The sequence below is a fragment of the Bos indicus x Bos taurus genome, chromosome 15 (assembly GCF_003369695.1).
Source record: "Bos indicus x Bos taurus breed Angus x Brahman F1 hybrid chromosome 15, Bos_hybrid_MaternalHap_v2.0, whole genome shotgun sequence".
Classification (NCBI taxonomy): Eukaryota; Metazoa; Chordata; class Mammalia; order Artiodactyla; family Bovidae; genus Bos; species Bos indicus x Bos taurus.
Window position 1 is genome coordinate 54,691,571 of NC_040090.1, and position 16,133 is coordinate 54,707,703.

The 16,133-nt window shown below is 47.2% G+C and overlaps 1 protein-coding gene across 6 annotated transcripts; it reads left to right on the plus strand.

Moving 5' to 3' along the window:
• Window positions 1-9,353: 9,353 nt before the first annotated feature.
• On the plus strand, window positions 9,354-16,114 carry SLC37A4 (solute carrier family 37 member 4). 6 transcript variants are annotated; one of them, XM_027563534.1, is made up of 11 exons: window positions 9,354-9,439; window positions 10,160-10,368; window positions 10,474-10,958; window positions 11,754-11,986; window positions 12,293-12,536; window positions 13,037-13,195; window positions 13,442-13,527; window positions 14,003-14,116; window positions 14,304-14,369; window positions 14,726-14,864; window positions 14,974-16,114. In XM_027563534.1, the coding sequence occupies exons 3-11, from the start codon at window positions 10,811-10,813 to the stop codon at window positions 15,138-15,140; spliced, it is 1,356 nt and encodes a 451-aa protein (XP_027419335.1). In that variant the 5' UTR covers window positions 9,354-9,439; window positions 10,160-10,368; window positions 10,474-10,810; the 3' UTR covers window positions 15,141-16,114. The 6 variants fall into 6 exon arrangements, with proteins under 6 accessions (XP_027419335.1, XP_027419337.1, XP_027419336.1 ...); XM_027563535.1 differs by lacking the exon at window positions 9,354-9,439 and having other exon boundaries at window positions 9,486-10,368; window positions 10,474-10,531; window positions 10,618-10,958; XM_027563536.1 differs by lacking the exon at window positions 10,160-10,368 and having other exon boundaries at window positions 9,362-9,439; window positions 10,618-10,958.
• The last annotated feature ends 19 nt before the right edge of the window (window positions 16,115-16,133 follow it).

The window sequence follows — 16,133 nt, forward strand, 5'->3', positions numbered from 1 at the left end:
ACTCAATTTTACATGACTATCATCAGCTAGTGTTTAAAACTTCTTTTTGGTGTCTTCCAAATTTGCTCTAAAGATAATGCATAACATGAAAAAAATTGAAAAGTTAAAAAGAAATGGGGCTCCCTCTGGCCAAATGTGGGACAATTTGAGCATTAATAAAAATAATGGTGGACTTCCCTGGTGGCTCAGCAGTAAAGAATCCACCTACAGTGCGGGAGTCATAGGAAACATGGGTTCGATCCCTGGGTTGGGAAGATCCCCTGCAGGAGGGCATGGCCCCACTCCAGTGTTCTTGCCTGGAGAATCCCATGGACAGAGGAGCCTGGTGGGCTACAGTCCATGGGGTCCCAAAGAGTCAGATACGACTGAAGTGACTTGGCACCACATGGCATGACATAGATAATGGTAGCATGGAATATAATACAGCAAATACAAAAACCTGGGAATCCACATTGATCCTAATCTTTTCAGGGTTGGAGGGGGACAAGGTCTTTACAGGAGACTGCTGCTGCTGCTGCTAAGTCGCTTCAGTCGTGTCCGACTCTGTGCGACCCCATAGGCTCCCCTGTCCCTGGGATTCTCCAGGCAAGAACACTGGAGTGGTACTAATTCATAAATACAAAAAGAATGATAGAATGAGAAAACCTCCAACTTGCAACCACCCGTGTTAATAAATGATTCAGGCAAGATTCATCAATGGATGCTGAAACCACTGGGTGACAAATTGCTGAAACAGGAGGATACATCTGTAGTATCAAAGTATGGTCCCATAGATGACTAATTACAAGGAGGAAAAGCTTCTTACAGCATAGAAATCAGGTGGGTGTCATTTTAACTATAAATGATCAAATTTATCACATGCCTCCTGATGTGTGGTCCACTGAGGACACATCACCATCTATACAGCACTTCTGCCAAAATTATTTAACATGATCTGTATTGCAAAAACAAGCAGACAAATTCATATGAGGGACATTCTTGCAAAACAACTAACCTAGACTTTTGAAAAATATTAAAGTCATGAAAATTTCTTTTTCTTTTTTTAAAAAACATGTTTATTATATCTCCTTTTAGAAGTGGCATCTACATCCTCAACCTAAACTCAAATGGACTGAAACAGATAATAAAGTGTTTTGAAACATTGATTTTGCATGCTTGCTTAGTCTGACTCTTTGTGATCCCATGGCCTGCAGCCCACTAGGCTTCTCTGTCCATGGAATTTTCCAAGCAAGAATACTGGAGTGGGTTGCCATTTCCTACTCCATCTTTCTTTCTTTCTCTTCCTTTTCTTTCTTTAATGGGAAACTGATTTCTTTTTATTTAGGCCTTAGGAAGAAAATTAAATTTGGTCACTAATATTACTTTTTTAAATATCTAGTTTGGGGAGGTCTAGTGATTAGGATTCCAGGCTTTCACTGCCGTGGCCTCGGTTCAATCCCTGTTAGAGGAACTAAGATCCCACAAGCTCTGCAGCACAGCCAAAAAGAAAAAGAAAAAAAAAAAAAAGCTAGTTTTACATAGATAGGACCAAAGTATCAGAGAAATAATTTCTTCTGTAAAAACTGGCCAAATTTTATAAAACATCTAATGTATAATACAATTCAAATTATATAAAGCCTGCTTGGGATCATATCATTCTGAACATACGACAGTTGCAATGCCATTCTATTAGCTGTGAAAATACTTGCTCTCCTGTGGCTTTGGTTCAAAAGACTAGAGTTGAATCTGCAAGAATACACTGAGTATCTATGGATGAAGAATGTCGTTTCAGTAAACAAAGGATGTTGAAGTCATCAACCCCTCAGCCACTGCAGCCAACCCCACCTGTGCACCCTGAGAGAATTTTTTTGTTGTTCAGTTGCTCAGTTGTGTCCAACTCTTTGCAACCCCATGGACTGCAGCACGCCAAGCTTCCCTGTCCTTCATTATTTCCTGGAGTTTGCTTCAACTCATGTCCACTGAATCAGTGATGCCATCCAACCACATTATCCTCTGTCAACCCTTCTCCTTCTGCCTTCAATCTTTCCAAGCATCAGAGTCTTATCCAATGAGTCTGCTCTTTGCATCAGGTGGCCAAAGTATTGGAGCTTCAGCTTCAGCATCAGTCCTTCCAATGAATATGCAGGGTTGATTTCCTTTAGAATAAACTGGTTTCATCTCTTGCTGTCTAAGGGGATTTAGGGTGGAGTAAAATAGGATACTGGCCCAAATAGTTAATGTGCATAGGAAAGAAATGATTTCAATGAGCCCAGACTCTTACAACTTCCCATATATAGGGAAGTGCTAAATTCATTAACTTGAGATATCTGTTTTTTGTTTAATTAACAGTAATCTTTTGATGTTCTGGACTACTTGTTTTTGTTGCAAAAACTCCTATATAACATGACTTCCTCTTCATCTCTTTGGGGCAGTCTCTCAGAGCTATCTGAGATAGCTATCTGAGATAGCTCTGAGAGACTGTCTTCCAGGATTAAATCTTCAGCAAAGTTGGCCAAATGAAACACAATTCTCAGCTTTTAGGTTGTGCTTTTTTTTTTTCAGTCGACACACTCAATCTTTTGCCAGCATTAATTTAGACTGTTATTAGTAGCAGAAACATCCATGATGAATAATTCTACTATAACAAAATATTAAAAAAGAATATTTATCATGAAGACATCACAGTATCAGATAAACTTTTTAAAATAATTTATTTTATTTGGTTTCTCTGGGTCTTTGTTGTGGTATGTGAAATCTAGTTTCCTGACCAGGGATTGAACCCAGGCCCCCTGCATTGGGAGCTCAGACTCTTAGCCAATGGACCACCAGGGAAGTCCCAGATGAACTTTTTATAAGAGAAAAGTATGAAGGAACAAAAAAATATAAAAGAGCTTCTACAAACAAAAAATTAGTGTCTTCCCCCAAACTCCATAACTCTATTTGAAGGGGTAGAAAAGTGTAATTGATGATGCTAATAAGAAAGGAAACTGAGTATTGTACTTATTTCTTATTTTGTACAATGCTTCCTCTTTACAACAGTGTTTGCAGTCACACCCATAACAGTGTGACCCATCGCATCTGAAAGAAAAGTCTTTATAATTATTTTAAAAGGACTTTTAAAATTATAATACAAAGCTCTGTGGTTTTTGAGCAGTCTTCCACTGTGCATTGTAATGGTAAGGCTTACTTTTATTTATTTTTAAAAAACTCATTTATTTTCTGTTTCGCTGGATCTGTGGGCTTCCCCGGTGGCTCAGTTGGTAAGGAATTCGACTGCAATGCAGGAGACCCCGGTTGGATTCCTAGGTCAGGAAGATCCCCTGGAGAAGGGATAGACTACCCACGCCAGTATTCTTGGGTTTCCCTTGTGGCTCAGCTGGTAAAGAATTCGCCTACAATCCAGGAGACCTGGGTTCAATCCCTTGGTTAGGAAAATCCTCTGGAGAAGGGAAAGGCCACCCACTCCAGTATTCTGACCTGGAGAATTCCATGGACTGTATAGACTATGGGGTTGCAAAGAGTCGGACACAATTGAGCGACTTTCACTTCCTGGATCTTGGTTGCTGCACACAGGCTTTCTCCAGTTGCAGTGCGCATGCTTCTCAGTGCAGTCCTTCTCATGTGCAAGGGGCCTTAGCGCTTGCAGGCTTCAGTACTTTTGGAGCATGAGCCTAGTTGCCCCTCAGCACGTGGAATCCTCCCAAACTAGGACATGAACCTGTGTCCTCTGCATTGTCAGGCAGACTCTACCACTGGACCAACAGGGAAGTCCTACTTTTAATACAAAGACTAAGTGTTTGGGAGTTTTGAATGACTGAATTTAACAAACATCATTTTATAGTTGCTTTAAGCATCTCTTGTTTTGAGGATTCTTCATTTCATTGAGGCTATCAGTAGCTTGGAGTTCTTCACCACATTCTTGTTTCTCTGACTGTGAGTCACTTTCAGAATCATCTGGACTTTCAGAGTCAGGAGAATCCTCTTCCTCCTCATCACCACCATTATCTCCAGCCACATTGCCTTCTCCATCATGATTTTCTACTTTATTGTGGAAGCAAGTCCATAATGTTGTTGATATCTTCCAGATAATTTATTGTCCATACTTCACTAATACTAAGACTCCAGTCAGTCAGTTCAGTTGCTCAGTCATGTCCGAATCTTTGCAACTCCATGGACCGCAGCAGCCTGGGGTTATTCCTGTCCGTTACCAACTCCCGGAGCTTGGTCAAACTCATGTCCATCGAGTCAGTGATGCCATCCAACCATCTCATCCTCTGTCATCCCCTTCTCCTCCTGCCTTCAGTCTTTCCCAGCATCAAGGTCTTTTCCAATGAGTCAGTTCTTTGCATCAGGTGGCCAAAGTTTTGGAGTTTCAGCTTCAGCATGTCTTTCCAGTGAATATTCTGGACTGATTTCCTTTAGGATGGACTGGTTTGATCTCCTTGCTGTCCAAGGGGCTCTCAAGAGTCTTCTCCAACACCACAGTTCGAAAGCATTAATTCTTCGGTACTCAACTTTCTTTATGGTCCAACACTTACATCCACACATGCCTACTGGAAAAACCATAGCTTTGACTAGATGGACCTTTACTGGCAAAGTAATGTCTCTGCTTTTTAATATTCTATCTAGGTTGGTCATAGCTTTTCTTTCAAGGAGCAAGCATCTTTTAATTTCATGGTTGCAGTCACCATCTGCAGTGATTTTGGAGTCCCCCAAGGTGAAGTCTGTCACTGTTTCCACTGTTTCCCCATCTATTTGCCATGGACTGATGGGACCGGATGCCATGATCTTAGTTTTCTGAATGTTGACTTTTAAGCCAGTTTTTTCACTCTCCTCTTTCACTTTCATCAAGAGGCTGTTTAGTTCCTCTTCATTTTCTGCCATAAGGGTGGTATCACCTACATATCTGAGATTACTGATATTTCTCCCAGCAATATTGACTTCAGCCTGTGCTTCATCCAGTCTGGAATTTTGCATGATGTACTCTGCATATAAGTTAAATAATATAGCAATATATAGCCTTGACATACTCCTTTCCCAACTTGGAACCAGTTCATTGTTCCATGTCCAGTTCTAACTGTTGCTTCTTGACCTTCATACAGACTTCTCAGGAGGCAGGTCAGGTGGTCTGCTACTCCCATCTCTTGAAAAATTTTGCACAGTTTATTATGATCCACATAGACAAAGGCTTTAGCGCAGTCAATGGAGCAGAAGTAGATGTTTTTCTGGTATTCTCTTGCTTTTTCAATGATCCAATGGATGTTGGCAATTTGATCTCTGGTTCCTCTGCCTTTTCTAAATCCAGCTTGAACATCTGGAAGTTCTCGGTTCACATACTGTTGAAACCTGGCTTGGAGAATTTTGAGCATTATTTTGCTAGCATGTGAGATGAGTGCAATTGGGTGGTAATTTGAACATTCTTTGGCATTGCCTTTCTTTGGGATTGGAATGAAAACCGACATTTTCCAGTCCTGTGGCCACTGCTGAGTTTTCCAAATTTGCTGGCATATTGACTGCAGCACTTTTACAGCATCATCTTTTAGGATTTGAAATAGCTCAGTTGGAATTCCATCACCTCCACTAGCTTTGTTCATAGTGATGCTTCCTAAGGCCCACTTGACTTTGAAATCCAGGATGTCTGGCTCTAGGTGAGTGATCACACTATTGTGGTTATCTGGGTCATTAAGATGTTTTTTGTACAGTTCTTCTGTGTATTCTTGCCACCTCTTCTTACTATCTTCTGCTTCTGTTAGGTCCATACCATTTCTGTCCTTTATTGTACCCATCTTTGCATGAAATGTTCCTTTGGGATCTGTAATTTTCTTGAAGAGGTCTCTAGTCTTTCCCATTCTATTGTTTTCCTCTATTTCTTTGCATTGATCACTTAGGAAGGCTTTCTTATCTCTCCTTGCTATTCAAAGCTAGTGGAGGTGATGGAATTCCAGTTGAGCTATTTCAAATCCTAAAAGATGATGCTATGACAGTGCTGCACTCAATATGCCAGTAAATTTGGAAAACTCAGCAGTGGCCAAAGAACTGGAAAAGGTCAGTCTTCATTCCAATCCCGAAGAAAGGCAATGCCAAAGAATGCTCAAACTACCGCACAATTGCACTCATCTCACATGCTAGTAAAGTAATGCTCAAAATTCTCCAAGCCAGGTTTCAACAGTATGTGAACCATGAACTTCCAGATGTTTAAGTTGGATTTAGAAAAGGCAGAGGAACCAGAGATCAAATTGCCAACATCTGTTGGATCATCGAAAAAGCAAGAGAGTTCCAGAGAAACATCTACTTCTGCTTTATTGACTATGCCAAAGCCGTTGTGCGGATCACAACAAACTGTGGAAAATTCTTCAAGAGATGAGAATAGCAGACCACCTGACATGCCTCTTGAGAAGTTTGTGTGCAGGTCAAGAAGCACAGTTAGAACTGGACATGGAACAACAGACTGGTTCCAAATGGGGAAAGGAATATGTCAAGGTTGTATATTGTCACCCTGCTTATTTAACTTATATGCAGAGTACATCATGCAAAATCCCAGACTGGATGAAGCACAAGCTGGAATCAAGATTGCTGGGAGAAATATAAATAATCTCAGATATGCAGATGACACCACTCTTATGGCAGAAAGTGAAGAACTAAACAGCCTCTTGATGAAAGTGTGGAGTGAAAAAGTTGGGTTAAAACTCAACATTCAAAAAACTAAGATCATGGCATCTGGTCCCATCACTTCATGGCAAATAGATGGGGAAACAGGAACAGACTTCATTTTGGGGGGCTCCAAAATCACTGCTGATGGTGACTACAGCCATGAAATTAAAAGATGCTTGCTTCTTGGAAGAAAAGCTATGACCAACCTAGATAGCATATTAAAAAGCAGAGACATTACTTTGGCAACAAAAGTCCGTGTAGTCAAAGCTTTGGTTTTTCCAGTAGTCATGTACAGATGTGAGAGTTGGACTGTAAAGAAAGCTGAGTGCCGAAGAATTAATGCTTTCGAACTGTGGTGTTGGAGAAGACTCTTGAGAGCCCCTTGGACAGCAAGGAGATCAAACCAGTCCATCCTAAAGGAAATCAGTCCTGAATATTCATTGGAAGGACTGATGCTGAAGCTGAAACTCCAGTACTTTGGCTACCTGATGCTAAGAACTGACTTATTGGAAAAGACTCTGATGCTAGGAAAGATTTAAGGCAGGAGGAGAAGGGGATGACAGAGGATAAGATGGTTGGATGGCATCACCAATTCAACGGACATAAGTTTGAGTAAACTCTGGGAGTTGGTGATGAACAGAGAGGCCTGGCGTGCTCCAGTCCATAGGGTTGAAAAGGGTCAGACATGACTGAGTGACTGGACTGAGTGACTGACATGCAACATATAATCCTTGATTGGATTCTGGATTTTAAAAAAGCTCTAAAAGACATCTTTGGAAAAATTGGAGACATTTAAATGTGGACTATATATTAACAAAAACATTTTTTTGAAAGTGAGCATTGTAGTTAGTTATATAGGAGAATGCCCTTGTTTTTAGGGCAATACAGGCTAAAATATAGAGGGGTGAAGCTTCACAATGCCTTCAACTAACTTTCAAATGATTCAACAACAAACACATGTATAGTTATACGGAGATTTTCAAAACATAGCAAAAAATTTAACATTTGAGAGGTGAAGGGTATTCTTGCAATTTTTCTATTGGTTTGAACATTTCCAAAATAAAGTGATAGGAAAGTTAACTTAATCTAAGCAGTAGTTACAAGGGCATTAACGTATGTTTTTAAAAAACAAAACATTGAGCTGTACACTTAAGATGTGCACTTTTTTTTTTGTTTTCATACCTTTTGTATTTTATACCTTAACAATAAGTGAGGGGGGAACAATGGCTCCCTGTCTGCTAGGTGAAGTACAGATTTTGATATGGCTTGGTTTTGGAGAGAATCGTTTTCCTGGCCCTGGGCTCTACCTCATGAAAGCACCATGCCTGATATACACTAGGCTCTGGCTCAGTAAATATCTGCTCAATTAATCAAGTTCAGCCACAAACTGTCCTATCTTATCTTGGCTCTCCTCCACCTCCTCCCTTTCCTGATCATTTTCCTGCTGTTAAAAAACAAAATTCAAAAAAAAAAAAAATTCAACTGAGTAAATTCTAAAGATCTTGTTGACTTCATTCAACAATTTATAAATCAGGACACATCCAATCTAGCACTTAGAAAGGCACTCTGAGGAGCTGTACAAAATGAAAGGCTTTTATAGGTAGAAGAAACAAGAAATTAAGGGAACAAGGAATTAAACTAGGCAAAAAGCAGATTGGTTATTACCAGGTTACTTTCCTTTAGGGAATGGTAGAGGATCTATCAGGTAGATGACATAACTAGTACTGATCAGGCAACTCCTGATTAACTTATTAAGATCCCATTTCTGGGAAAGGCAAAACTGTAATGAAGTCTCCCTTTGATGATGCGGGGCTTAGCATAAGCAACTCAATTTTGGACCTGCTGCTGTGTTTTTAACATCACTCTAAAAGAGCTTTACTCTTGGGACTTCCCTAGTGGTCCAGTGGTTAAGAATCCACCTGCCAGTGCAGGGGACACGGATTCGACCCCTGGTCCAGGAGGATCCCACATGTCATGGAGCAACCTGTGTGCGCCACAACTACTGAACCCATGCACCCTAGAGCCCGTGCTTAGCAACAAGCAAAACCACCGCAATGAGAAGCAGGCACACCAAAAATGAGAGAGTAGACCCAGCTCACCACAACTAGAGAAAGCCCACACAGCAACTGAAGACCCAGAGCAGCCAAAACATAGGTAATTGATTAAAAAAACAAAACACAGCTTTACTCTCAACTTTGAAGCACTTAAAATAATTTCAGCAATTCTTTTATATACTCGGTGAAAGCAGTTATCTAAATTTTCGGAGCTCTAAATCTGTTCAACCCTCACAATCACCCTATGAGGTTGGTAATAAACTGGGGCTCATAGAGATTATTAATTACCCAGGGTCACACTGATCCACGTAGTGGGTCCGGAATTCGAATTTAAGCTTTACTCAGGGTCCACACTTTAAACACTCCAGCTATTTTAACTATGTCCCCAACAGTCTGACCACAAGATAAATGTTCAAATTGTGCTTACTGAGGCCTGCACTAATTTCTTACAGAAAACACAAGACATTTCCCAGACTGTGAGAACAGTGACTGGTAGCCGGAGGCACTTACTGAAAAATGGTTTCTCGAAGCCAATCTGTTAAGAAGGGAACATATGACTCCAGCCCCTAAGCGGCGCTGTCCTAGTCCGAGGACCGGGTGACCCGCAAGATTAAACCTAAACCATTAGAGCAGGATTGACTCTCAGGACTGCAAGTCGCAGGCGGAGGCCCCGCCCCATTCAGGGCGCGGGCGCATGCGCGTGACAGGCCCGGCCGGCCCCGCCCCTTGCTACTCCGGCTCCCACCTCTGTTCAGGTAGGGGGCGGTGTGCGGGGGAGGGGCGTCTCCTGAGGGCGGGACTGGAGCGCGAGTCTCAGGTGTTGGGGCTCTTTTGTCGGAGGCCCAACTTTCTACCCCACACGGAGCTGTTTCTGCGGCTGCCGGTTCAGGGGTGAGGGCACTCGCTGGGTCGAGGGGCCGCCAAAGCACTGTCTGGGACCAGTCGGCGCCGGCTCCTTTGTGTTACACGAGTCCTGGGGTCTCCGCACCACTCCAGCCCTCGTCCATTCCCAGCCGGAGTCGGGTGTCCTGGGTATCTTGAGGACACGGGGCTGGGCAGGTGCCGAGAGCACGCGGCCTCGCTCCCTCCTTCCCCTTCTTACCACTCGGGTCCACCCCGTCAGGCCGAGCCACTCGGCCGCCGAAGCGAGGGGCCTCTGGGGCCTCCGAGCGACCAACTGCTCCGCTTGCGCCCACGCCTTCTGCTCCAGTTGCTTTCCCCACCGAGCTGAAAAGCCAGGGACGTATTGCCGGGGCCCTGGGAAGCGGGGCGCTTGGGGACTACGCCGGGAGTCCTCCGCTGCACCTTCCCGCCCACGGGCTGTCAGGTCACGGTCCCTGAAGCCCCAGCCTGCCAGACCGGAGCCCATACTGACGTCAAGGGTAAAGGCGATCAGACCTCAGCCCCTAGCGGGGCTTTCGATGTGACACTGTGTCTTGAGCTGGGGAGTTTCTCCTGCCTCCCCTTGGTTACAGGTCTGCAACTATCAATAAACAGTTACACCCCACCGTGTGCCAAGAAGCATCGCGAGTTACAGGGCTTGAACTCAACTCTGGAAGACTTGGAAGAGAGGTTGTTTGGAGTTCGTGTCTGATTGAATGTGTATGTGTAGAAACTAACCCAGCACCTAGTGCAGTGCCTCGCAACCAGTAATCCCTCAATAAACTTTCCCTAAATGAATGAGGTAAGTGGCTGAGGAAGCCGGCAGGATCATTCCACCCCTGCCTCCCCTGGGCGCAAGGAGACAAAAGTAATTAGGATAAGTCTTTAATCACCGCTGGTCTCATAGGCTCGCGGAGGCGGAAGCGCCGTGAAAGAAATCCTGGGGACACCGGGTGCTGGCCCAGGTCAGGGACACTGCCTTCCCTCCCGAACCCCCTCCAGCCCCCACAGCCTGGGCGTCAGTAATCTCCTATTTTCTTGTCTCCGTCAGGACACCGGGTTCCCTAGGAGCCGCCCCAGGCTTAATGATTGTCCAGAAGGAGGCTATAAAGGGAGCCTGGGAGGCTGGGTGGAGGAGGGAGCAGAAAAAGCCTAACTCAGCAGACCTGGCACTGAGAGCCCGCCAGCCCCAGACGTGGTCAGAGACTTTGTGTCCCAGCCAGTAGGGCCTGCTCCTTGCCACCATGGCAGCCCGAGGCTACGGGTATTACCGAACCGTGATCTTCTCGGCCATGTTTGGAGGCTACAGCCTGTACTACTTCAACCGCAAGACCTTCTCCTTTGTCATGCCGTCGTTGGTGGAGGAGATCCCTCTGGACAAAGATGACTTGGGTGAGTCCCGGGCCCAGGAACACAGGACCAGTAGGACAAGCTGGGTGTCTGTGCAGTGTGGTGGGTATACGCGCGGAATGTGTGTGGATCGTCTGCACAGCTGAGCCCAAGGGACAGTGCATGTGCAGGATGAGGAAGCTCTGAGATCCATGTCAGTGGGCACAGGTAAAGGACTGTGGGTATGGTCTATGCATGTCTGACGGCTGCGTTTCTGATGTGTGTGTGCATGTGTGCCTGTGACCAACAGGTGTCCCAGAGACACTGTGTGTTAGGGGGACTCTGAGCAGTTTCTGCATCTCTGTGGGTGCAGGCTTAGACCACAGGGTAAGTGCTGGCTGCTGACACTGTGAGCACTGGGAACCGGGGATTTGGCACAATGACTCCATGTGGTCTAGCAGACTATCCCTTCAGGAGGAATAAGGTCCTTGAGTCCAAGTCTAAGCCTTTGCCCCATGTTCAGAGATGGGGCAAGAGAACTGCCAGAGGCCCTAAGGGGGAAATCAAGTATTTGAGAATCACAGGGAGGAGGGCTGTCCTGCCCCCTGACAGCTGCTGCTAGAACTCTCCAAGAGGCTGAAAAGTCATGGGTCAGCCTGGGGCTAATGCTAATGGAGAGATAGAAGGAACAGCCTGACACCATGAATGAACGTCAGGAATCCTTCCTCTTGGAAGGAACCTGTCTCACCCTGCCAGGCACCTCTGCACACCTGACCCCATGACTTCCTCCACCCTCCTGTGCCTTTGCCCCATCCCTAACCCCCAAGCTGTCCTGCTCCCTGCTCTCCTCTTCTGCAGGGCTCATCACCAGCAGCCAGTCCGCTGCCTACGCCATCAGCAAGTTTGTGAGCGGGGTGCTGTCTGACCAGATGAGTGCTCGCTGGCTCTTCTCTTCTGGGCTCCTCCTGGTTGGCCTGGTTAACATAGTCTTTTCCTGGAGCTCCGCAGTGCCTGTCTTTGCTGCTCTCTGGTTCCTCAATGGCCTGGCACAGGGGCTGGGCTGGCCCCCATGTGGCAAGGTCCTACGGAAGGTGAGTGCTTCCGAGGAGCTGGTTCAGGTTGGCAGAGAGGACACCTAAAGACTACATGGGCGCGCCAGCACCTCCACCCCAGAGCAGGTTCCTCAGGAGTTTCAGCCCAGCTCCTGTTGCTTGTCAAGATATTTTAGGAGGCTGAATGTGGTGGGATCAGGTGGCAGATGAGGGAATTGGCCTTGCCAAGTAGAAGCGCCCTCTGCCTCCTTCCTGTAATGTGAGCTCCTGGGTCTGTCCCACCTGACCCCACCTTCCGTATGGACTGGAGTCTGGGCACCTACTCTGTTCCTCTCTGCCCCACAGTGGTTTGAACCATCTCAGTTTGGCACTTGGTGGGCCATCCTATCAACCAGCATGAACCTGGCTGGAGGGCTGGGCCCCATCCTGGCAACCATCCTCGCCCAGAGTTACAGCTGGCGCGCCACGCTGGCCCTGTCTGGGGCACTGTGTGTAGCCGTCTCCTTCCTCTGTCTCCTGCTCATCCGCAATGAACCTGCTGATGTTGGACTCCAAAACCTGGACCCCACTCCCTCCAAGGGCAAGAAGGGTGAGTACCCACTGAAGCCAACCTCTGGGAACCTTCCTTTATCATTCACCTGGCAGACTTTCACTGAAGATAGCTGTATGCTTGGCCCTGTGCTAGCCAATGGATGTCAGGGGAGGGATGCTGATGGAGTGGGTGGGGCGTAAGTAAAACTCTATCCTGAGACAGTAGTACCAGCCAAGTGGCAGAGCCAACAAATGCTATGACTCACGTTATAGCCTGGTCCTTCCTTATAACAAAGCCAGTTCCTTGTGTGGACAGCATCCTAAGCTTAAGTGTCTTGGGTACCTCCTCCATCCTCACTGGTTCTCACATTATCGTTCACTGGTTGAGACTTGCAGTGGAGGGGAGAGGGCAGAACGGTAGGTGAAGGGGTACCTTTGTGCTGATCCTTGTATTTGTGGATGGACTCTGTCCCTGTGGCTAGTTAATGAGTGGTGGGGGCTTGAGGTGGGCAGGGCAGCTGGAGCAGAGTTTGAGGCCTGGCCTCCTCCCACCCCCAGGCTCCTCAAAGGAGGAGAGTACCTTACAGGAGCTGCTGCTGACCCCTTACCTGTGGGTGCTGTCCACCGGCTACCTTGTGGTGTTTGGAGTCAAGACGTGCTGTACTGACTGGGGCCAGTTCTTCCTCATCCAGGAGAGAGGACAGTCTGCCCTTGTGGGTGAGATGAGTGTTGGGATGGGGCAGGCCTAGGGAGCAGGAGCCAACGCAGGGGATGGGAAATTCAGGCCCAGTTCCCTTTATCCCCCCTCCTCTTTCCTGAGGCCAGATACTACTCAGGCAGCCATAGTCAGTCACTCTTGGGGACCCTGTGCATCTCTGGGTTTAAGCCAGTCTGGAACAACCCCAAGGTGTAACGCCCTTCCACCCTCCCTTTCCCTCTTCCCACTGCAACTCCTCACTGCAGGTAGCTCCTACATGAGTGCCCTGGAGGTTGGGGGCCTTGTAGGCAGCATCGCAGCTGGCTACCTGTCAGACCGGGCCATGGCCAAGGTGAGTGGGCAGAAGGGACAGGAAGGAGGAGGGTCCCTTTAAATCTTCCCAGCATGACTGGGACACCAGAAGTGGGAGCCCTGGGGCACATGCAGCTTGGCATGTGCTGGTTTAGGCTGGCTGAAGTGGGAATGTTTCCAGGATATTTTTCTTCATTAAGAATGTGGAGATGAAGTTAAATGATGTCAAGGAGAGCCAGCATTTCTCTCTGCCTAGCTTCTCCACAGCCCCAGGAAAACTGGGTGCAGCCTGCCAGCCCATGTCCTCGAGCCTGCCCCAGGTGGAGGAAGGGATGTTGTGGAGTTTGGCCTCAGAACATAATAAGCAGGTCTCAGGGCCTCCCAGAGCTGCCCTGGGCCAAGAACTGCAGTGGGATTGCCAAAGACCAGCCAGCAGAGGCCTGCTGTGTCAGAGTCCAGGGGTGGGGGTTCTCTGCTGCTCCTGGGGCCTGACATTGCCAGGACTGTGCCCACAGGCAGGGCTGTCCATCTACGGGAATCCCCGCCATGGCCTGCTCCTGTTCATGATGGCTGGCATGACGGCGTCCATGTACCTCTTCCGGGCCACTGTGACCAGTGACTCCCCCAAGGTAAAGAGGGCCTGGCTCACAGCAGGGACAAGGATGAGAAAGCAAGGGCCACTGACTCTGTCTCCCTCTCCCTGGCCTTTCTCGGACTGTCCTTTTCAGCGGTTCGTTCCTCAGTTCCCCTCTTCTATGCTCTGGTGCCCCTCCTTGACTCTGGGCCTGGTTTCTTCTCCACTCTGTGCTCCTCTAGGATACTGCTTTCTGGACTCCGGCTCTTCACCCTCTTGCTGAGATCACAGGCTTTACAGAGAATGAGGTGCTCCATCTTTATCTCTGGTTTCTCTCTTGGTGTGTCTCACCTTTATCCTACCGCGCTCTGCCTCGTCCCTAGCCAATCTGGCTTGCACAAATCTTGAGAGGGGACAGCATCTAACTCAAGAGGGATGGCTTCCGTACCTCCCTCACCTACCCACACAGGCCCCTAGGTCGGTTCAGTGTGGCCCCTGCTCCTCCAGTCCTGTAGTCACATGTACTGGGAAGTGGTCTGTATGCAGGAGCCACTCTCTCCTTACAACTGTTTGTTCCCAGGGCCAAGCACTCTCTCCTGTGGCAGGGGCAGGTAGGTGGCAGTCTTTCTCAAACTCTAATTGCCACCCTGCACTGCCTTTACAGCTCTGGATCCTGGTGTTGGGAGCTGTGTTTGGTTTTTCCTCTTATGGTCCCATTGCCTTGTTTGGAGTTATAGCCAATGAGTGCGCCCCTCCCAACTTGTGTGGCACCTCCCATGCCATTGTGGGACTCATGGCCAATGGTAAGTGATACCCCCACTGATGCCTTGCACTCAGGCAGCGAGGGGCTGGATTAAGCCCCTCTGGCTCCAGCCTCACAGTGACACAGGCTCTTCTCCTCCTCCATGACAGTGGGAGGCTTTCTGGCTGGGTTGCCCTTCAGCACCATTGCCAAACATTACAGTTGGAGCACAGCCTTCTGGGTGGCTGAGGTGATCTGTGCGGCCAGCACAGGTGCCTTCTTCCTTCTACGAAACATCCGCACCAAGATGGGCCGAGTGCCCAAGAAGGCTGAGTGAAGACAGCGCAGGCTCGGAGCATCCTGTCCTACTTGTGGCCTTTCCCCTCCGTGGGGGTAGGAAGGGAAAGGAGGGAGGGGGCCGTCTTGACTAACACCTTTGACTTCCCCTTTCTGCTCCTTTTCCCTTATCTACGTGGCACTAGGAAGTTATCAGTAGTTAATGAGGTCCCAGCTCATCTCATCTCTATTTAAAGGACAACCTTTGTTCTTGGACTCTATTAGCTCCTATTTCCTGCCTTCAAATAGGAAGCCCTTGCACTTCAGAGTGTCTCCTATACCCTTCTCCCTCTCCTGAACCCCATCCTATCTCCATCTCACCCCATCCTGTCTCCATCTCACCCCATCCTCACCTGAGGTGAGGCATCTCCTGCCTGCCGCGGCTGGGCAGCCATGGCCCAAGACTTCTGCCAGAAGGCCTCAGCAGGGGGGCAACTGCTCCTGCCAATACCTTGGACTCCAGGGCCAAAGGGTCACTCTCACCAATACAAAGGGTACAACAGGTGGGAGGGTAGAAAGATTTGTTATAGAGAATTAAAACTAGATTTGATACTAACCTTGTCAGTGAATCATTCTTTCAAAAGGTGTAATACAAGCCAGAGATAGCTTTCCTTTGGGAAATACTCCCTTAATACCTGCATTCTCTACCCCAAGAGAGACTTCATTCCCCTGGAATAGGAAAGCTGAAGGGTAAATGGACTCCTTTAAGCTCCTGCCTCTTCTGCCTTCAACTTCATACTGCAGAATTCAATGAACGTTTGAGAGATGACGCTACTGGGTGTCAGGCAGTTTAAATAACTTGCTGCAGGGAGGCAACAGTATAGTCAGAAAGTCTAGGTTCAAGGTCTGCTGGTAACTAGCTTTGAGACTTCGAAGCAGAGAGTTTGTACTTTGCTAAATCTCATCTGTAACACAAACAGGATGAACATCCTGAGCTAAGGGAGAGGATGAAGTGAAATAAAGCAGTAAAACCTGGCTGTGAGCCCTTGATAAA

What these genes read in the sequence shown, in the direction of transcription:
- SLC37A4 (XM_027563534.1), top strand. Translation starts at nt 10,811, where the DNA reads ATGGCAGCCCGAGGCTACGGGTATTACCGAACCGTGATCTTCTCGGCC. An exon ending in TCTGGACAAAGATGACTTGG is followed by an intron (nt 10,959 to 11,753) that starts GTGAGTCCCGGG and finishes CCTCTTCTGCAG; the next exon opens with GGCTCATCACCAGCAGCCAG. An exon ending in AGGACAGTCTGCCCTTGTGG is followed by an intron (nt 13,196 to 13,441) that starts GTGAGATGAGTG and finishes TCCTCACTGCAG; the next exon opens with GTAGCTCCTACATGAGTGCC.